Raw genomic sequence first — 23,841 nt, 5'->3', positions numbered from 1 at the left:
TTATCGTATAACTGTGCCATGGCTGAAAAAAAAGAGAAGAAGATTGCTAACAGCTTTGACAGATTCCACTGGCTGGAGTTTCAACAGTATGCGAGCCGTGAGATGTTTGCATGAAGAAAAAAACAACAACAGTTTGTTCTCTTCACTAGTAGTGGCAGGCCAAACCAATGGTTTTGCACTCTATCATAAATGTGCCTTGTCATATTTATAATAGATAGATGTCAAGTAATTACTTCACAACAAAGTGCTGTTAGGCTGGAATGGTTTGGTTATGGAGCCAAATAAAAAGACAGTTTTCTTAATATTAATTAAAAGCTATATTTAACCATACCTTTGTGACTCCTTCTGTTTATTTTTTCTATTACCTATTAATTAAACACTGATATTTTTATATAATTATGGTCATTTTATACAGAAAAAAACATGTAAAATTCAAGTATCATATGACATATCCAAAAATCACAAATGCCTATGTAAGACTGTAAAATGCAGGTCAACATGTGAAGTGTATTGCAAAAAGCCAAATGTGGCGTTTTTAACATGTACCAAAAACATTTATATGATAAATATAAAAATAATATATTTTACACATTACATTTTAAACATCATGTGTCTGTGTCATGTTAATATTTATCACATGTGAAATTTACATCCCCATATGGCTATGTGGGTGTAAATGGGTTAATATGCAATGCAAATGTGTAAATGCACACATGGTAAAAACTGATTCACATATTATATCACGTGTGATTCCATCCCTATCATTACCATTCTTACAAGAAAAAATTACACTTCACATGTGAAATATTATATATGTGAAAAGTCATGTGGACTTATGTGTAAATTTATCTCATAAAATGCTGTTTTACTTGGGATATTACATCTGTAATTAACGTTTTTACATATAATTGAATATTTGAAAACCACTTGTCAATCATCATGTCAACTTTTGACATGTAAGAGGCTGTTTCATGTATGACTGTATATGTTGTAATGTGATGCAAAAAGCACATGCAAAATCTGTTTTTATTTTAAATTTGATATAATAAAGAAACCACATGTACCCTTTATCATGTGAATTTATCACATACAAAACATTGAAGTTTTTGTCCCTTACAAAAAAGCATGTGATTTTTTTTCAGGTGATGTCTATTCTACATGTGAAACATTTGAAGATCCCATATCAATATTACATGAATTTATCACAGGCATAATCCTGTTTTACATATTATGTTTACATGTGAATGTTTGTCCCTTACAATAAAGCAAATTTGACATTTGTGTTTTTACATGTAAAATACTACCTTTCATATGTGAAATATTTTTTAAATGCCTATAAGGTTTATCAGACACCATTGTTCATTCATTTAATGGTATTTACACCATGCATACACCCACAATATCAACTCTGTCTATCAGCCAACCATGGCTCAATAGTAGATAACTGCTCATTCATGGTTCAAACTACAGTGGATGTTAGCATCACTGACAGTTATCAACTTGAGCTGATGACTGTGTGATGTGTGATGGCTTGCAATTTGTAATTATGTGACTCTCTCCTATCCGTGCCTTTCATGCTAAAATAAGAGAGGATAGCGGTTAGCATTAGAAGCTATGGCCACACTTTAACCACAGCACCACCATCAATTTTATCACTGCTGACACAGCTCAGTACACAACATGTTATATCTACTGTCATTCATGTGCTGCTACATTATACCTCAGCAGCTGCAGGACTGCAAGGATACTGATGTAATCTTGATGAAAGAGCAGAAAGCACTATCCACATACAGATCAATACCAGAGTGTCAAGACATACAGTACAAATGCACACACACACACACACACACACACACACACACACACACACACACACACACACACATGTTTACTTAGGTCACTTTTGGGGGGATTACATAGACTTACATTTATTTCCTGGAGACTTACCCTAGCTCTAACCATAACCACTACTTGCCTAACCCTAACCCTGACCCTTACCTTAACATAACCCTAACCTTAATCACTGATCCAAAAGTCAGCTTTTTCCCAATTGGGGACACGGCTTTTGTCCCCAGTTGGACAAGCTGTTAACTGGTCTGCAGTCTGAAATGTGTCCCAGCCAGTAGGATAAGTCAGACCGCTCACTATCTAGTTGAAGGTGACCACAAGTGAAATGTACATATACTTTTCGTGGTATTTAGAAAAGAAATCATTACCATGGAAATACATAGGATGGTAAGTCTGTTGACAATATACATACGCATAGCTCTGACAGCAGTGTATTGTGCATACAATGTCCATACTGTGTGTACACTGCAAGTTTTTTTTTTCTCTTACACATTCATTCCATCAACTACCACTCCAAACTGAGAGCAGTGTTTTCCATTCTCCCCAACACCATGGTAACTAAACATGGCTTCAGTGGTTGAGTGTATGCATTTTTCACACACAGGTACTAGAGAGTATGACAGAGGGAAAACACTCACTGATACTCTCAATATTAGAGTCTATGAAGAAGGAGATGTCATCTTTTCCAAGATATTTCCTGTCTCTTCATTACTGAATATGCTACTGTAACTTTAGGGTTGTTTATCACTCACTTCCGTGGCCATCGTGCCCTACTTTAACTTAAGTCTTACTCAAGTCAAACTCATTACTGACATTTAAAGGGTTACAATATGAATTGGGAACCAACACACATAACCACTGTAGCACTAGGGCTACAGAGATATCACACGGAGACTGCAAGACCTTGATTGGTCAGCTTGGTGCTGATTGTGTTTTCTCCTACATATTTCTGGTGGAGGTTGTTGAAAGTGAAGACAACATAAACAAGTTAAAGACACACTCAGTAATCATTCCTTTCAATAACACACATCTTAAAAACTCACCACGATCACTGCTCTTTATCACAGTGAATGAAAGAACCAAAACACAACAACTGTATGGCAGTAGTCTCCTGGTCAGTAATGAGACATGAAATAAAAGTTACTTGGATGTAATTCCAATTAAAGATACTCTCCAGACATGTATTAAGACATACAAACATACTCTGCTTGGAACTATATTGGGTGTCTGATATGTTTTTTCCGCAAAAAAAGCAAATTACCACTTTAAAATCCTTAAAATGACATCTATTCCTTCTCCCTCATTAAAAATTCCAGAATCTATAAATATGCAAATATATTCATGGAAGCTTCTCCGGCTCTCGGTTATGGTGTAAAGAGTATTAGGGACTCTTCTCTTAACATGATTAAGTGTGCAGATAGCACGACCAGTGCAACTAGGCCAAGAAGGTACAGCCGGACCAAACTTCTGAACATTATCGATAACTCCCCCGCCTCACTTCCACCAAAGCTTAGAGTGGTGCTCACCAGACGGCAGCTCCTGAGGACACAATGCCCAGTGGCAGTGGACTGGTGTAGCAGACTACAACAGCTCAGAAGCAAGAGGAAGCAGTGTACAGAGAAGCAGAGGAGGAGTTAGTGGGCTGGTCTGTTAGCCAAGCTAAAAGCTAACACAACTAGGCAGCCATCGCCATCGCTCTTTCTGGTCAGTGTTCGCTCACTGGATGACAAAATAGATCTGATCTGACTGAGACTGAGTGTTCATCTGAAGATGAGAAACTGTTGTTTTTTTCTCCTGACAGAAAATTGGCTTAACAGAAATATGCCAGACTTGGATTTTCAACTTGACAGGTTGTTACTCTTCCATGCAGATCAGAATCAGCTGTCAGGGAAAACCTGAGGAGGTAGACTCTGCATATAATTATCTTTAATTATAAATGATTAGTTCCTTAGATTTGCAACATATGAAATCCTGCCTGACTGAATCTGTGTTTTTGAGGCTGTCCTTTGCACACTGCAGTTTCAAAGTAGAAATGCTCAGCCATGATATTTACTACTTATTTTGCTCCTGACATGTCTTGTAGCCAGTAGGCAGTAGGCAATCTGAGGGGGGATGCCATTCTCTTGTTAGCAAAATGACCAAAATGCATCCCCCTTGTTAATCTGCCATCCCCCCTCTCCATCCCCTAGTAGATGAGAGAGTGCAGGGGCATAGGGGTTGTTTATTTAAATATGATCTAGTCTGCCTGACTTATTGATCCTTTATCTGACTGAGATTTGTGTAAGTTAGAATATATGGCTCTTAAATATCAGTAGCCTAACTGTGCTGTGTATTGATAAATCCATGGCGCTATCCATAGTGCTGAAGTAGCAGATGGATATGTAATTGCCGTTTTTTCTCTCAGTTAGTTTCTTCTTGGATCTAGATACTACTACTATAAATACTCAATTCTATACTATGTATATAGCTTATATAAAGTGACAAGTAGCAACGTCTGTGCTGCTGAAAATACACCCCCAGACCAAGCCACATCTGTAACAAAATATTTTAGGGGAGACATGGCTACAGATATAGTTTTTACTAAAGATGGTTGGTGTAACTTGGGAGTGGAGCAGGTAATGTGACTGAGAAAATTAACCTGCACTGACCGCACTGTACTCAGCTGACACAGTTACATAATTCGAGGTAAAGTTTATACTGTCAAACTGCCTTGTGTTTTGAAAAATTAGCATTATTAAAATGCTTAATTTGCACATCCAGTAAAATAATTGGTCTACACAAAATATGTGTTTAGCCTAATAGCAGTTCTATTAATTCAAAATGATAATCATGATTATAATATCAACAATTAGACTAGGCCTATATGACAATCCTGCAGTCTAAGGTTAGGGGATTGGGGTTAAGGTTAGGGTAAATCTAACCCCAACCTTCCTGTTAAAAAGTAACAAATCACCTACTGCTTGTAGCATATGAAAAACACCACATGGACATGTAAACAAGGTTAAAAACTTGATTTTCATTAGAGGAGGTCTTTAAGTATAGGCCAAGTTCATCATCACTCTGCTGTTTATTACAAAGTAAATGAAAGAATGTAAACACAATTACTGTGGGGTATATAATTAAAGCACAATACAACCTAAACACATACAACGCATCTGTCTAGTTCTGATTGGTGCTATTAATAGGTGAAACCCAAGGATGAACTATAAATGAAAACAATCCAAGTACCATTGTCTCAATTGATTTCCTATGCTAAAATGAAAATCAGAAAATGAAAAACAGGGCTTTTTTAAAAAAAAAAAAAAAAAATGTTTTGTCACTCACTCATTTTTTATTTTCCAATTTTCGTTTGAGAATTTGAAATCGACTGAGATGAAGGTACATGGATTGCAAACCTACACCATAGGTATTTATGGAAGGACTGCCGCTAACCCCTTAAGTCAAGCATGAATTCAGCTTTACAGATAACTGACTTCTGCCAGTTTTTAGCATCTGACAGTGTCCAGCCTGCTATGTTTCTTTCTTTTAGACCTTACTGCAGTTGTTGACTCTGATGACCACTTGGCCACTATACTTGACTACTGGACCTAGGTCCTCTACCAAGCAGCAATACCATGGCTGGAGGCTGAAGCAAATGTGGAAGCACCTTAAACTGCAATGCCACTGATGGCTGCTAGATGTTCAACTGACTCCCATTCAAAAAGCTTCAAAAACTTCTCTCCAGAAAGTCAATCAGTTTTTTCAACAAGTCATTATCATCTCAATCTCTAAATTCAGACCCTCTAATAAGTGTGCTAGTTGGAAATTATTGCTCTGTTAATAAAATTTGAAGATTTATAGTAGCTTTGATGACTGCCGTGTGGGTGTTGATTGACAGCTGTGATTGACAGTTGGCTCACCTGCTGCTCTCCCTGGCTCCAGGACTCGCACTGAAATGGACTATTGTCACAATGTTTCACTAAGTTTAATGTTACTTTATTACAGTACCTACTCTGTTAGCACAATTTAGCTAAAGTAGCTAATGTTAGCCCAAGTGTGCAGGGCTCAGTGTTCCCAGTAAGCTAGTGGGAACTACTAAAAAGTGACTTTGTGCATTTGTTCTGTTCTCTGAAGAGATCTGTCAGAAACTTTTACATGTCTGGTCCCATCCCCTCCTGTGGCCACTGTGTTGAGCATTACAGCAGGCTACTATCTCTGTACACCTGGTATCTCATTAGCCTGTGCTGCCCACATTGTCTCCTACTTTGACAATTTCAATCTCTTCTGGGAATGCAGACAGTTATTTAGAAATGATGACATACATCCAAACTGGTTGGGGGCAAAACTACTTTCAGCAAACATATCGCTCTCTGTAACCCACTCCGGTGCTCCACTAACAGGCAGGCAAAACACTCCCACGACGTCCACTCATTCTGACAAGCCCCGTCACTGTTGACGTCAGCGGGGTCCTAGCGCCAGTCCTATTGGTTCCTCATGCTTCTCTTCAATGAATAATGGAGCCAGGGCCCTCTAGCAACCTTATAAAGTCCCCTATTCCTGACACTTCTTTTTATAATAGGTCAACAAATAGTTTTGGACTTGTGAACCCCTCCTGCAATATAAATGCCACCAAGTCCACCTGCAACGTGGACAGGTCTGCCATCCCCACCACCTACAAAAACTGCCCAGTGCTCCCCCTGTCAGTCGTCCCCCGCCTCTACAATCCCAGTCATATGCAACAATAGGCCGTATCATCCCAGGAGGCCTTGGTGGGGAGCTAATACTTGCAACCTATGTCGCATCAGCTGTGCATCTGCCTCTAATCAAGTTTTAGTTTATATTACTCAAGTTTAGTTTTTAGTTATTTAGTTGATTATTACGAGTCTAGTACCAAAACTACACTTGATTAGAATCTGGGTCCAACAAACCAATCCAGATATTTTAATACTAACGGAAAACTGGTTGACTGGAGAGATAATGTCATTGCACTTAGCAGTTATAATACATATAGGGTGGACCAAACCACAGGGTTTTTCTTCATGATTTATTTCTCAGTGATATAACAGGGTTATGTGCTATTCCTGGCCCTGAATTAGCCCTAAGCCACAGATGTTTTCAACTCCTTAGCAAATAAGCATGCTCCCTTTAAGAACTACAGAGCAAAAAATAGATTGAATCCCTGGTTCACATCTGAAATCTCACCTGAAACACACCTGAAAGGGATGTAGCATGGGCAATAGCACAAGGCTCAAAGTCCTCTATGCATTGGCAGATCTTTAGACAGATGAAAAAAATATGTCAGGGCAATTAGAAATGCTAATTCATGTTATTTTGTTGATACCCTGTCCGATTGTAGTGGTAATCCAGCAACATTCTGGAAAACAATTAAGTCACTAAATCATGACTATGCTTACTCCCTACCCAAGCTCCTTTCTCTAGATTCTGTCCTTGTCTCAGAAAATGAACAATCAAACTCAATCAAAGATGGAATCAAGTGTAATAGCAATACCCTTTTGGGGAAAGATTTTCCCTTAGACAGTTCTCTGTTAAGGAGGTTTTTGATGCCCTGGCCTCAATTAACCCTAACACTTGTATCACTTGTGTAACGCTTGTGAATATCCCTAAAGTTTGGAAAGCAGCACATATATTGCCTAATAAATGCAGTGACACTAGGGATCCAAATATCTACCACCCAATCTCCAAATGGTCATGTTTAGCTAAAATCTGAGAAAAGCTCATCAATAATCAATTACATCACTTTCTAGCTGAGCATTGCATTTTAAACCCCATCAGTCTGGTTTCAGACCTGGACATAGCACTTTGACAGCAGCATGTAAAGTAGTTAATGATATAATCTGTTCTCTAAATAAGAATGGGTGTTGTATTGCCCTGCTCATGAATTTGTCTAAAGCAATTGGATAAAGTTCAATTGGATCAATTGGTTTTGACACAATTGCATGCAACTTGTTCCACAGTTATCTTACTGGCAGAACTCAAGCAATAGTTGCAGACGGTCATCAATCTGACTTCCTTGAAGTTACAAGAGGGGTGCCACAGGACTCAATACTAGGACCTATTCTGTTCACATTGTACATAAATGACCTGGGCTCATTTGTTAGTAACAGCTCTAGTCATTATTATGCTGACAACACATTAATTTATTCATTGTCGCCCCCCATTAACAAAGCATTGTCTAATTTAAAGGCAGATTTTTTGGCTATTCAAAAGGCCTTGATTAAACTTAAGCTTTTACCAAATCTAGATAAGACTAATTACATGCTCATCACCAGATCCAAAATGAAAAAAAAAAAGTATTAAAAGTCCCATGTTATAGTCCCTGGGTATCTGGTTAGATGAAAAGTTGTCATTTAAAACTCATGTTGAGGAACTGACTAAAAAGCTTAAGTTTAAATTAGGTTTCTTTGATACAAATAAGCAGTGCCTCTCTTTTAGCAGTAGGTTGCAGATTGTACAAGCAACTTTTTTAACAGAGCTTGACTATGCAGGTGTAATTTATTTACATGCAAACAGCTGCCAATACCCTCAAACCCCTTGATGCTGTGTATCACATTTGCCTTAGATTTATTACAGGTGACAGTTTTAGAACCCATCATTGTATCCTCTATGAAGGTAGGGGGGACATCACTTACTAGTCGAAGGGAACAACACTGTCTTGTTTTTATTTATAAAGCCATCCTAAATAAGCTATCATTTTATTTATCATCACTTTTGAGACTTAAAAATATGGGATACCATACCCATTCACAAAAATGCATTACCCTGGATATCCCTTATATGAATACAGAACTGGGAAAAACTGCATTTACCTATTATGCTCCTCATAGGGGGAATAAGCTTCAGGACTCCCTTAAATTATTATCAAATTTTTATCTCTCAAACATTTTAAGATTCTATTGGGTGATATTTTATATAATGAACGCTTCTATTTTTCTCAAGGTGTCTGTTTTATCCCTGTGTAATGTTCTTATATTACTGTCATTTTCATTTTGTTCTTTTGTATTTTATAGTCATTTGTCTTGTGTTTATGTTGTATTGATATTTGGCATAAGATTGTTGGTTTTACAGTTTTTGTTATATGACTTGTTTGGTTGTGTATTATCAGGACATCTATCTATCTACCTATCTATCTATTTATCTATCTATCTATCTAAATTTTCCCTCAGCCCCTTTAAATTATAAGTCAATTCCTCTCTATATTATTTGACCATTTTCTCTCTGCCTCTATGTGCTGCCATGTGAACTAGTGGAACAACTGTTATCTAGCATGTCGAGCACAAAGGGGCTATTGTCAGCCCATTAGCAGCTTGTGACCTCTCACCTTTTGTCAGCTGTGAAAGACTGTAATTATCATAAACAATCGCTCGGCACATTAACAAAGAGCATCTCTCTCTGCAACAGGCAGCAATACCTGTTATTCTTTCCGGACATTATGGAGCTGTGGGAACTGGAAATGGTGCATGGAGGGGTTTTAATATTTTTTGGATCTTACCCAAATCAGAATATTAGTCAGCTACAAAGTCTCCTCTGCTGCAATCACTGAAATTCTGTAATAATTCATGCAATTTGTTTATTCTGGTTTGATTTACACCAACACTGACCCAACAGAGATTTAGCAATTTCTGTCTTTTATGAATTACAGCTTCAAAAGAGACGCTGTTCAAAAGAATTTTTAATGGCATGGTTTCATTCAGCTGACGTGGTTCTCCAGTTACTATTCACATGCTTTAATCCCAATTAATCATATCAACACAGACACACTGAAATACTTAATCTGACACATGAGCACACTGCCCAATAAGATTACATATACAGTACATGTGTTGCTGATGCACTGTGTGCAATCTCCATTGTGGTGTCCCAGAGGCAACAGAGGCATCACAGTAAATAAAACAGTGTCAAAAAAAATTCAAATAGATTTCACAAAAAATAATCTTAACTCAAGGTCATCTTATTAGCTTTTTCAGGGCTTTTAATTGCATCTCATGGTCTTCCTCAACAGATGTAGTTTGCTCAGTTGTAATGGAGATTTATGGTTGTATTAAAAAAGTATGTTTTCATGGCCATCTGCATGACTACTGAAAAAGTTAAATCCACTGAGGAAGACTGTAGGATGTGGTTGAAATATTGAAGTAAGTGGACCTTGAGTAATGAAGCTTCACACACGTTTAATATTGCTGTATCTTACAATACCTCCAAGCAATTGATGAAATAAAATAGTTTTATTTTACTTTTCTTATCTTTAAGTGGTATTTTCATTTGCAAATTCCACTTTATCTAATGTAACTTTACGTTTTCTCTGTGCTAGCATACACATAATCACATACTATAACTATTTCAGTTTTCTCCTTTTTTCTAGTGACCTTCTTTTTCTCTTGTAATAAAAGATACACCACATGATTTTGTTAGAGCACCCAGTACCCCAATTTCCTAGAGTTACTCCCAGCTCACTGTTTATGCCAATAGCCAGCATGTCCACAGAAAGAGGCATATACTAAAGACACATAGTTCTTTCCAAATTCATGTGTTTTTCTTTTCTTTTAGGTTACATTTCACAATTTAAGCTTTGCATTTAAGCTTTTAATTTAAGCATTTACATTTACACATTTTTATTTTCCTTTTGAAAGTCAAAAGTTAACTTTCAATTTCTTAATATCCACTGTCATTTTAATATCCAATTAAATTTTTAATTTTTGTTTTTCATATAGCCTGATTAAACTGCATAGTAAAATAGAATTACAGTTTATTTGTCATTGGTTTTGCCATTTTTTGTAGTTGTTTGTATGTTTTTCTATTGGACGTTTTTTATTTTAAATTTTGGTAAAATTATCCTCCATTATCAGCAGCTGGAATTGTGATGTAACTGAACAAAGTCCATCTGCCAGACCAGATGCAGATGAAACTCCAGGAAAGGCTAGTATGTTGTTTTTGTAATTACATTTGTAAATAGCAATTATGATATTTAAGACATTTATATATTGCCTAAAATAACAATTTAACTGTTTGATGGGTTTGAAACTATACTTAAGATATATGATAATCTACGATTAAAACTATATTATACTAATAAATGTTATACACATCATATCTGCTTATAACTATCTCTCTACTATCTCTCTCTCTCTCTCTCGCTCTCTCTCTCATCTCCTGCAGTGAGGCTGGCTGCAGACGGAGGCCGGTGAATCTTTGATTAAAAAGGGAGAGTGAAGGAGAAGCCGAGTATCTCTGTAAAGCAAACCTAATTAAAGCTATACCACATCCATGCCTCTCTGCAGACTCTCCTTAAACACAAAATCAAGCCCATTCTTATCCAACAAATTGAAAACAATGGATTTAGTGCCTCAGCAAAAACAAACAATACTGCCTTATTTTGAGTCATTTTTAAACATTTATTTTAGCTTCATTGATCCACTTCCATGCAGTGTGGCTATGGCAAAGAACAAAGTGAATCCTCCAGGTGCTCTCAGTATGCAGCGCTGTGATGGAAGATTGCCCATTGGCTTAAATATAACAAAGGAAGATACTGATGATAATGGAATATAAAATGACTTAATTTTCAGAAATTAAATAGATCACTATGAAAATCCAAAAACTATATGCAGTGTGGGTGTAAGACAAAGCTACTATCTGTATTTGGATTTCCATTTGGACATGGGCCATGCATACAACAAAATCATGTTAAACTGTTTCTACTGTCATTTAAAGTCTTAATATGTGTGTAAGCTGTTCACACAATATATATACACAGAAATATCTGTATTTGAACCCCTGCCTCAGAGTTACATTTGGATGCACGATTTTTCTTTCAAAACTGCAGGTAGTGTATGTCATAGGAGCAAGCCCAGATGAAAATAAAGTTGGTATGAAATGACTATGATAAAATAGATTACAGAGGTACTGAAAAAAAAAGTGCCATAATAGCTCATTGACTCATATGATACAAAAAACAAAACAAAAACAAAAAAAAGTAAAAATTCAAAGGTCACTTGGCCATTTTGCATCAAATTGTACAATAGTCTTAATATTAACAAAAGAGTCTGAATCCAGTGTTTATTTGACAAGATCTGAAGTTATAAGGACAGTAGTGGAAGATGTACTCAGGTCCTTTACGTAAAAGTACCAATACAACAATGTAAAAATACTCCATTACAAGTAAAAGTCCTGAATGAAAAATCTTACTTGACTAAAAATACATATACAAGTATTATGAGCTTGATGTAGTTAAAGTATTGCAGTAAAAGTACATAAGTATTATGAGCTTGATGTAGTTAAAGTATTGCAGTAAAAGTACATAAGTATTATGAGCTTGATGTAGTTAAAGTATTGCAGTAAAAGTACATAAGTATTATGAGCTTGATGTAGTTAAAGTATTGCAGTAAAAGTACATAAGTATTATGAGCTTGATGTAGTTAAAGTATTGCAGTAAAAGTAGTGGTTTGGTCCCTCTGACTGATATATTATTATATATGACATCATTAGATTATTAATAGTGAAGCATCAGTGTTAGAGCAGCATGTTACTGTTGTAGCTGCTGGAGGTGGAGCTAGTTTACACTACTTTATATACAGTTAGCTAGTTTAGTCCAGTGGTTCCCAACCTAGGGGTCGGGCCCCTCCAAAGGGTCAGCAGATAAATCTGAGGGGTGGTGAGATGATTAATGGGAGAGGAAAGAAGAAAAAACAAAGTTCTGATACACAAATCTGTTTTCAGTTTTTGGACTTTTTCTCTAATCTTTGATTTCTGGTGAAATATTGGATCATTTAAACATTTATTGAAATGAAAGCATGTAAGAAGTTTAGCGGGAAAAATCACTATTTGGTGGCGCTGTTAACAACTCAGACATCTGAAACATGACAAGGAGACACAACTACACACTGACAATAAGGTGTCACAGGACAAAAAGGTTGAGAGCCACTGGTTTTAACGCAGTGTCATTTATAAGCTTATCATATATTATTTCATGTACATTTTTAATCTGAAAAGTTAAAAGCAACTATAGCTGTCAAATAAATGTAGTGGAGTGGAAGTATAAAGTAGCATAAAATGAAAAAACTCAAGTAATGTTAAAGTACCTCAAAACTGTACTTAAGTACTGTACTTGAATAAATATACTTAGCTACATTCCACCACTGTATAAAGAGTGTATTTTGATATGATTATAAGCTGTTATAAACATTTATCCAGAACTGAGTCATGACTTACGAGATGGGGTGCGAGTTTTGAGGCAAAGTATAGTGCAGTGTATATAGCATACCAGTCAACAGTTTGGACGAACCTTCCCATTCCCTTGAATGAGAAAGTGTCCAGACTTTTGACTGTTACTATATGTGTAGTAGAAGAAGAAGGAGTTACTTAGAATCCCAGTGGCGAGGTAAGTTGATACATATTACAGTGAGTTTACAGTAGGTTTCTATGGAAGTTAGCAAAAAGATCTACTCTCTGTTGCTCCTCTGTTACATTTCTGTTAATGTGGTTGCATTACAATCTGGTTAATGGCCTACAGATGATCAGCTGAAGGTAACATTGGCTCCTAGAGAGATAAAAATGAGATGCATCACACAGCAGATAATTGCCAGGATATGTTACACTAACATCATATGACTTAATGATCCTTTACAGTACTTATTTGTCAGTATGATCTGGTAATTAATGCAACTGGTTGGATTTATTAATTCTTTTCTACATCTGTCTCTTTCCTGAATGTGACATGTTCTGGAAGGTCTGTGAGCTCTGGCACCAGCTTGTTTGCATTTCCTCACATCTCGTCCAAGAACAGTTGGCCTGAACGCTGACAGCCAAATGAAAATGAGACCAGATCTGAGACTAAAGGTCGTTTCGTTCTCCAGCCAAATGTTTTAATCACCAGGTTTACTGTCCCTGTTTTTTTCAGCTTTCTACTTTCTCATTTCAGTTGCGTTTTTTTCTTTACTCTAATTGAAAGGGACCATGTACAGTTTTAAGAATTAAATGTTTCCTTTTGATGCACTGTATCAGTTAGCTTATAACTACTTTTCATCTGCAGTCCCTTGTCACAATTAAAACATATTACAGCACAATGATAAACAGTGCTAGTCAAAAAAAACATAACACAAAGGGTAAAGAATAATACAGAATAGTACAAAGGATAGAAAATAATACAGGATAGATAACACAAAGTTACACACAACAGCACATCACAGTTTCAACTAGAATGACTAATAAATACTTGTCCAATTAAAATCAAGAGTATTTTTGTTCATAAGAAGACCATAGGATAAAATCAGTGGTTACAGAGCTCAGTAGATTTTAGTTAACTTTTTAATTTGGTTTTGAAAGTACTAAAGGAGTTACTGCTTTCATATCATCAGGTAGGACATTCCACTGTCCTTCCACTGTCAGCTTTTACAGAAAAGAGCTGACTGCCCAAATGCAGTGCTGGGATATGGTATGACATAATCTCCTATAGAGGATATTCTGGAGGAGTTCACAGAACAAAACTGCATAAAGTCACATAATGGAGGAGGGGCCAAACCATTTAAAATTTTATACACATGGCACAAATTTGAATATAATCTAAAATTCTCAAAGCTCAGTAAATTGTATTTCTTTAGTATCCTACAATGATGGTAATCCATTGTCTTTTTATCCAGAGTTTTTAGAGTTTGTTTATATGTATTTATATATTTTGATTCTGGTGTGCTGAGGGAAAGAACACATATTTCTAAGTAATCCTGATCTTTAATTGGCAGACTGCACAGTGGAAGTGAACATAATTAATTCTGTTTCAACTGATTGTTTGCAACATGTAGCATACTAAACACCTACTGACAAAAAACAAACCCATCTTTCTCTGCTTAATAAGTCATTCCATCCATAAGTCTGATCTAAAACACACATTTTTGTTACAAGTGAAAATGCCAATGGGATGAGATGTTTCCAATACGCATACTGTATATCAGTATACACTATACATCAGTAGTACAGTCATCTGCCTCATACCTACAGTGCAGCAGCTGTATCCTTGTGTTGTCAGGGTACTGTCAATGTTTTAACACTGACGGTGAGACAAGGCACTGCTAGATAAATCTAAACTCTTGACATAGATTTTGCTCTGTAAGTGCAGTCAGTGTACAGTAGCATCTACATGCAAAAATAAGGATGTGTGAGAAGTGGATGTATATGTGTAATATATGACTTCAAATAAAGACAGCAACAAACAGCCACAATAACGTAGGATGCAAATAGCAAGAATAACACCCAATGATTGTGAAGGTTAATGGAGGAAATGTTCTGATCCTTTATAAATAAAAGTCATAATGCCACATTGTAATCATACTCATTACAAATATTTATATAAGTAAAATGTACTTAAAGGTTTGTTGCATTATGGGAAGTGTGGGATCTGTTCTTTTTGTATTTTGACTCATTCCAGGAACTATAAAATATTATAATCTGCCTCATGTGAGTCCCCCAGTTTCATAGAAGTGCAACACTAAATCACTGGAGCATTCTTTCAAGTATTAAAAATAAAAGTACTCAGTATGTAGGCAGAATGGAATGTTAGTGTAACATTCTTATACATCATAATATTGGATTACTATTAAAGAAGCAACTTAATGTTGCAGCTGGTTGAGGAGGAGGTCATTTGAACTATTTTCAATACTGTTGAGTAGTCAAATCTATAACACTATATCATATTTTATAAGCTGTTGATACAGTTTGTAAAATATTAATTTGCAAAGCCATTAGTAGTAAATGTGACAAGAAAAGTAGTACTTGAGTAAATATATTTAGTTACATTCCCTTTGGTTAGTTTACAACACATGCTATATGACCCCTATGATGAGGTGTATACCAGCTGCCTCCAAAGGCAAAGTTTTGGCCTTGGAAAAGTTTGACAAACTTTTCCAAGCATTTGTACTATATATCCTCCAATTATATCATGCAAAATGCTGGAATAACCTACCTTTGTTCGACATGGTGAAATGATTTTGCAACACTATCACTGAATTTGTATATTCTTCTGTGTTTTGGAACATTGTGCAAGTAGCTCTCCCACTCTCCTGCAGTGACTAATAAAACCTGTGTTGTTTTTGTGGAAGTGGAAGCAGGCCTGCTCCTTGCTCTCCTAAGACATTACACAGTATATTATCTGCAGCTCTTGCCATTAGCCTAAAGGTACTTCATTTCCAGCGCAACATTACGGGAGTGATTTCCAAAGTAGATAAACTGTTGATAGGCCAAGATCTCAACAGTAATTACATCATGTTTTATAGTACATAATCCCTGAGAAAATGATGAGAAGCTGGATGAAAGTGTGCATCAATCAAATGTAACAAACCCAATTATTGTCAGCCCTCCCTCCTTTTCGTCGCTGCTCACAGCCATCACACATCTCCCCATGACTCAATCCTGATATGGCAATTACAGCCGCGGAGAGTCTTTGCTAATAACTGCAATCCAATCACTTCACAGCACGCGCGGAAGGAAAGAAAGCCTACGATAAATAATGACAACCAGCAATTTACTTGATATTGTTATTTTTCCGCTTGCCTCCTAAATAACAGGATCATAAGTGGCTTTAATTTTGCTTGCCTCTACAAGTTTCCCTTCACTATCATAGTTCTCAGATGGTACATTGTCTGTGCCTACTGTTTGCAGGGGTATAGGCTGCACACACACACACACACGAGCACAGGAGGTATGGAGGGTGCATTAGTGACATGAGATCAGTGATAGAAAAAGAAATCAGGGCCATATCACAGATGTAAAGATACTGAAGTCATTTTGTTTCTGCATATTGTAATACTGCAGTACTACTTTATATACGACACATTGCATGTTTTTCCAGTTATGGTAAGTTTTTCCTTATTTGAATCGAGGTTCCAAGGATAAAGACGAGGCTGAGTTATCGACCATGGAAAGCAGGCAAATGCACTGGGGCCCCAGACACTCATGGGTCCTGAATTCTCCTAGTCGTGGTTGTCATTTTACAGGATTTTAATGAAGTGCAACTGCATGTACCGGTAAAACATGTTATAAACTAAAATGATAGGGGCCTTCAGATACCTACATTACTATAATTTTGAGGGCCCATCTTCCATGCATATAAGTCTAGCCTTTATTATTTCACTGTAGTTAAGTTACTTCAAACTAACAACTCATTGCTAACCAATACAAAGCAGTGCTCAGACACTGGAAGAATCAGGGGGTCAACAGGACTCAGGGCCTCCAGGGCCCACTGGTGGTTTAATCTAGCCCTGGGTAGAGGGTGTTTCATGTGGTACTCACTGTAAAGTCAAATTTTTCATTTTTGACTATATAACTGGAAGTGACTTCAGTCCATATTCCTCCAGCACAGCCCCACTCACATTGACTATTCTAGAAATGTCTGACCAGCCACCAATCAAAATCTGTGAAATGTGTTTTCTATTTTTATTTATTAACTCATTTTAAAAAACTTTCTCTATTACTATTCTTTATTTAAACTTTAATTCTTTATTTTAAAAATGTGTATTTATTGATTTAATTATTTATTATATATTACTTATTTAACAGTTTATATTTGTTATATATGTTCAATATATGTATATATATATGTTCAATTATATTTTCTGTAAATTTTATCTTCCTATATGGTTTAATTGATTTTTGCATCACACAAAAGCAGTGAGAGGAAATAGCTAATAAGTGGACACTGAGTTGGGGAGGCTCTGTCAAACTTCAAAGTTATGAATGAACTTTGATGCTTGACTTTTGAGCTAGGAAGGATCAGAAGTTATAAAGGTGCAATGGAGGACACCATAACAGCTACCAAGCTTGAATGTCAACAGATCTATCTCCATGACAACTGAGCAAACTCCATCCACTGATGAAGATGCATCGCCCGTGTCTGAAATCACTCCCTATAGTGCACTATATTCACCCTTCATCATTTTAATTAAGTGTGTGAATTCTCAGTGTATAGATTTCAAATGCCCTCAAAAAAAAGCAGTGAGTCCATGAATGTGCACTACACTACTAACAATCCCACAATGCAATGCAGTGTACTATTGTATAGAAATGTATGTAAGTTACCATTGTGATACTCTACAGCTGACAGTGATGACACAAAATGATGATGAGGAAATGTCCAAAAATCTTGAATTGCTCATTATTGAGTGAACTATTGACTGTCAATTATAAAGGGAGGAGTGAATGAGAGAATGAGGGAGTGATTTCACACACAGCCATTGTGTGTATCCTTGAGGAGTGCATTTCCTTCCTCAAAAACATTTGGAAAGCTGATTTTTTAAATGTTTTAAATCCTACATTGTTCTCACTTCTTCTTCCCTGCCTTTGTTGGTGCATTTCTACCTTTACCTTTTACAGCACCAACTGTCAATCAGCAGAATAGCATGAAACCAACTGCAGAATGTGAATTGTTCCACCTGTTTGTCCATGTGTGTCTGCACAATACAAAGACAATGGGTCCCACTCTGAAAAACATGGCTCCATAGCACACAAAACTCCACAGGGGCACCATTTAGTTGGGTCTTAAGGTCGTTTAAATCCTTCTCTGCACTGTCAGAATGTGATTCTAAATCATACTTCTTTTAATTTATTCTGTGTTTTTGCAAAGCAAAGTTTAATGATATGTAGTCTAGGTAATCACACAATTAACCTTAATAACCCCATAATGTATGTGTTAATCATATAATGTAAACTTCTGTTTGTATCATTACACCTTCCCAACATCGAAGAAATACTACATGAACGTGACATTTGTGTGTCGCTACTAAAGACAAATGAATAAGTATCTCATAAAACATTCTTATGATGCTTAATATCACTAGATCAGAGGATCAGATTCTTTTTCATTCCCTCCTTTTTCTCAAAGTTCTGTCTGAATTCCTTGGCTGTTAGCACTACTGGCAAGAGAGACAATAACACAATATGCCTGATAAATTGGTCGATAGGAGACAGAGCCGTAAACCATGAAATCTTATTGGACAATCAATCAGTCAATTTTCCCTGCCTGAGCCTGCTCCCACCAAATTGGAGTCCTCCACAGTGGTGAAGTCAACTGGCAATTTGGCAGTGCAGTGCTTTGGGGTACTCTACTTCAATTGAGTCTGAGAGCAGCATCCTCAGAAAGTGCTCTAAAAAGAAAGGGCAGCTAAGGCAAAGCACTGAAGGATTTTTCAAGAGGAAAAGCTTAAAAATAATGACATCTTTGGAGGGAGTCTGTTATGGCTGAGAGCTGTTCTAGCCTTCTATAATTGGTCCCACATAAAGCACCATTACAATTTGATTTGGCTATAAACACACATTTAAAGCTGCTGTATTTAATTTGCACACTGTCAGCCCAAAATGGCAGCGAGAGATAACAGTCTGAATTTTCTTCATTTCCCAGAAATCCTGTTGAGTAACGTTAGTAAACTGCACAAACCGACTTGTGTTTACCAACTGGGTCAGTCTGTTACTTTTTACCAAAGACCTGATCAAATATCAGTCTGACTCAGTGATGTGGACAGTGAGATAAGCCTCACATTGGACAAAAATGGCATTCTGCTGCCTTCCGTTTTCCTGTCTGGTCACAATGATAAATGAGTAACTGTGTTTTCCATTGCTCTTTTCAGTGGCTACATTTACATGTGTATAAATGACAGCAGGTTCAAAGCTAAAGCAGACTGCAATCGCAGAATTGCTTTATTGGTCACACTATAATTCATTTTTGCCCCAGACTGATGTCATGTGGACGAGGGGGCTGCACAAACTGTCAACAAGCTGTCTCAGACAAGGTGTACTGATGCAACATGCCATTTGGAGAGTGTGTATGTATACTTTGAACAAATATAATCATTTGTGACTTCTGGGGCTCCTTTCTTTCCAGCTCTCTGATTTAGGGTTGCAATCCAAGATGTGTGCACTATGACAAACTAAGAAAACCTGTCATGATGGGAACAAGCTTGTAATGACAGTTTTTGGCTCAGATCTCAAAAATGTATCTGGCTTGGCCACACCTTTTGTCTGAACCTGACTCACTATACCAAACAGGCACAGATGAACCTTCTACGGAACCCTGGGAAGAAATTACTTGTGGATCCCCCCCAAATCCTCCTGTTACTCCCATTTTCTACTCTCTCTACAGACTACACATGCTAGCTTCATTATACTGTTTGCCCAGAGCCCCAGAAACCAGCTAATACTGGACTTCCATTCCAGAGTACTATCCTGCTCCAAGTTTACTACTTATTGTGGTAATTTGATTAAACACAACATCACTTAGGAATATGTACCAAGTAAGAACAATATAAACCAAATATACAAAGGAAATACAGAGTTTAAAACTAGATTTTGACAGTCCCCTTCTACAAGACAGGGCCTCAAGATCAGTAAAAATGCAGGAGTTGCCTTAAGGCCCTTCTCCTTCAAGCTTGAGTTCAGCGTTAGTGGTGCATATTACTAAACGAATTTGCATTTATTCAAATTACCACAAACTTGTTTGGGGCCCCTGAGGATTTCTGGCCTCAGGGAAGTTGCCCACTTTGCCCGGTTGGCAGTCCAGCCTTGATACAAAAGATACCAATGCCAGTGAGCATACACATTACCAGCATTTCATTTGGAGAATCAAAAGAGTGATATTGTGTCCTGAATGCATAACACACACTTATTCTGACAGTGCATTGAGAAATTTAGTATTATCACAAATCACTCAGATATCAAACACTGTCCTGGAGCTGAGACAGGCTTACAAGGGGTTTGAGTATGGTGTTGGTGCAGTGGTAATGGTGGTGGACTCTGCTGTCCCACAATACATCAAACAAAATATAAAAGCTGCTTATAGCTAAAAGGTGAAAGTGAAAATGTGATGGCTCCAGCAACAGTTCAGAATAAATTGATTAAGGTACCAGTATGGTGGAGACAATCAGCGATCGGTTGGATAAGGAATCAGAGACATTAGTCGTCTTCCCCTTCTGGTTGTCCGTCATGTTCAGGCCACTTGGAGGGTCCCAGGTGCCTATCTGAAAAACAAAATACAACTGTTTAATTCTTCCACTGGTTCTGGGATAGAAAGAGACTTGTGAAGTCAAGTTATATAAGCATACAGGACATAGACTGTATCACACATGCACAAAAACAAGACTTGTTGGGCGCATTTACTCCTCACTGGTTTTCAGGCCAAACATCTGTATATGAACGGATAGACGACAGTGTCAGTGTTCCAGGAATATAAGATTATTATAAGCACTGTACTGATATTAATACTACTAAAATATTGATAGTGCAACATGAAAAAATATTATATTATTATTCTTTGTTCATTGTACTTGGGTGATAATCATGCTCTCAGTTTTGGAACTACAGTTCCCATAATGCTTTGAGGTGTGCAAATAGTTGCCATGGATTCAGTGAGTTAGCCATAGCTACAACCAGAGCCCCATTTTTTTGTTTTGTTTTGTTTTGGGGTTTTTTGCCAATATCTTTTGGGTAAATTATTACCATTATACACCACCATTAAAAGTTCACCATATGATCTATTAGCAGTTCCTGTTTGCAATGTACAGGTGGATATACAGACAACTATCACTAGATTACTTTGATACTGAAGAAAAATGAAAAAAAGTGGTGATTCTCAGGCAAGTTCTGAGTTAAAGGCAGTGTCTTATTTCTATTATTTCTAAGCAGATTAATGGATGTGCATGATGCACATCAGAGATGATGATATTCTCAGGAAGTATAAGTCACACTAAATCTAAAAATGTGTGTATCATGTATTTTTGAGTTATCACCCAAAGCAGGAGCTTTGATGCACATTGTGGCACACATCTCTCCCCCTGCGCCTCACCCAACCTTTTAGACAACTAAAACACTTAAGGTCTGGGAAAAATTGTGGTTATGGTTAATAAATAAAAAAACTGCAGGTCTTTGATAGGATACAAACTCCTGCATGCAGGTTAGATACGCTACACACCCATCCATCCACCACCCTGACCTCTACACTCTGACTTTTTCTCTCACTACATAAAGCCTCCAACATTGAAACTGAATGTTTGTATTGTACATAAATCATGAGGTGTAGAATCTTTCAATATGAACGTAACGCCAAGGGATACTTGACTGGCAGATACTTTTATGTGCATTTTTTAAAAAATTGGTATCACTCAACACTATCAAACACATACGCAGACATGTACAGTATAGACACATAGTGTACACAGACTTGACTCCCTTTCCATCCTGAACACATACAGAGAATAATGTGCAGCACCCTGAGGACACAGTTGACAGCCATGTGAACCCTCAGCACTGTCAGGGGGCACTTTCTCCTAGTGTCCCACAGCAAATAATGTTAGAGATGATCTAGGCTCTGGATCGGCCCCTTGGCCTGGAGGACACTGAAGAGAACTCAAAGGAGGAGGGGGGAATGCTGGGAAGGCAAAGAGGAAGAAGAGGATGGTGAAGCTATCGGATCGTGCCTCAAGGCTTCTCTTGTCCTCTCTCAGCTCTCCCTCAGGTCTCCACACCCGAGCCTCCCCGTCAGTAACCCACCACCCCTCAATCCAACCCCACCGCCCTGAGCATCACTGGAAGGGACCACAAACACTCCAACCCACACCAGCCACACACTCCTCAGGGCTCCACTGATGCCCCGTGTGAGGGCATGAGATAGGCTTTGAAATTGCAAATCAACTCTTTAATTCAGGCTTCATGAGGCTGGAGGGCTTCTGAAGGGGTTTTTATTAATAGAGTAAATTATTCATGGAGGTGCAGGCGCACACAGCATACAGACCGGAGGTCAGGAGCTGCTGAGAGGCGAGCGCCGGTGAGGATGCTGAAGTGTGAAGTGTTTGCAGTTGCATGCGAGAATATTATTTGTATGAGCTGTGTTAGCAAGTTCTCTTCCCGCTGATAATCTCATGAATCTTAAATTGACTGCTGAACACTGGAGAGATGGCATTCCTAGGAAAAGATGTAAACCATGAATGCACCTGTTCATATGAGTGCACAAACACATGCTGAGGCATATGCCAAAACATGCCAGGAAGCACTCTAACTGATATATAGATTTCAAGTTTATCTTGATATAATACTTATAGACAGATATACTGGGAAGTTGAAAGAGTAACTGGTTACTATAGTCCTTACTCCTGTCCACATTGTCTGAACTACAATGTCAGAAGCCAGACAAAATCCAGTCTTTGTTCTTTGCAAAAATACATTCTAAACTTCAGCTGAAGCCAGTGTGTGTCTTTATCAGTCTGAGTTAGTCAAATGAAATGGGTACTTTCAAAGTTAGTCTGTAGAGTACAAAAGTCACTCTTTTTGTTTCATTGGAGTGTATTTCAATATTAAGCTGCAGCAGATAATTAAGTATGTAAAAGTTAAGTAAAATGGGGTCCGCAGGCATAAGTTGAAACTCTTTAATTGGTTTATTTATGTCTATGTGGACAACTACAATATATGCCACATCTTTGTCTTTTCTGGATCCCTCAAAGGAAATGGAGGCAGTGTTTTTAGATCAGATTAGTCTGTAACATGAACAGTATAACTCTGTTTACTTCATGATGGTTTCAAAGGAGGAGAAAATGACTGTCACCCGGATAAATTTTAAAAGTTTTACAACATTCACTTGGCAGTGTTTTGGTATTTGTTAAGCCTTCAAACTCATGAATCTATTCCTCAAATCACCCTTCCTGCATCATATTTCATGGTATCACAAGTAACTCAAGCAATGCACTCCCACCAACACAGGCCTTTGCATATTTTTAATGCAGTACTGTTGTCAGTCTGAACATCAGTAACTGTCCATTGCTTGTTTCTTTGTGAGCATTCAAGAAAAACACAGATGAGAACCATCTCCTATGTCTAACTATTATGCAAAGAGACAGGATGGTCTCAAGGAAAATAAAAGTTCCTGGCAACTCTGATTTTTTACACAAAAATACAGAGTCAGAGTGAGGAAACACCCAGGGACATCCAGGGAAACTAAGCCCTCAGAAGCAGTGCTGAGCTGTAAAGCGAATTTGGTGT

General features: G+C 37.4%; 1 protein-coding gene across 4 annotated transcripts in view; it reads right to left on the bottom strand.

Annotated features, from left to right (window-relative positions):
* Positions 1-23,841, bottom strand: part of grik2 (glutamate receptor, ionotropic, kainate 2) — a 290,842-nt gene that overhangs the window by 78,935 nt on the left and 188,066 nt on the right. For all 4 annotated transcript variants that reach the window (XM_067602509.1, XM_067602510.1, XM_067602512.1 and 1 more), the window contains one exon: positions 20,718-20,831. In XM_067602509.1, the coding sequence (XP_067458610.1) occupies positions 20,718-20,831 (114 nt within the window). The remainder of the gene's footprint in view (positions 1-20,717; positions 20,832-23,841) is intronic.

This window comes from Thunnus thynnus, chromosome 10, assembly GCF_963924715.1.
Source record: "Thunnus thynnus chromosome 10, fThuThy2.1, whole genome shotgun sequence".
Lineage (NCBI taxonomy): Eukaryota > Metazoa > Chordata > Actinopteri > Scombriformes > Scombridae > Thunnus > Thunnus thynnus.
This window is presented reverse-complemented; position numbering and strand designations above follow the sequence as displayed.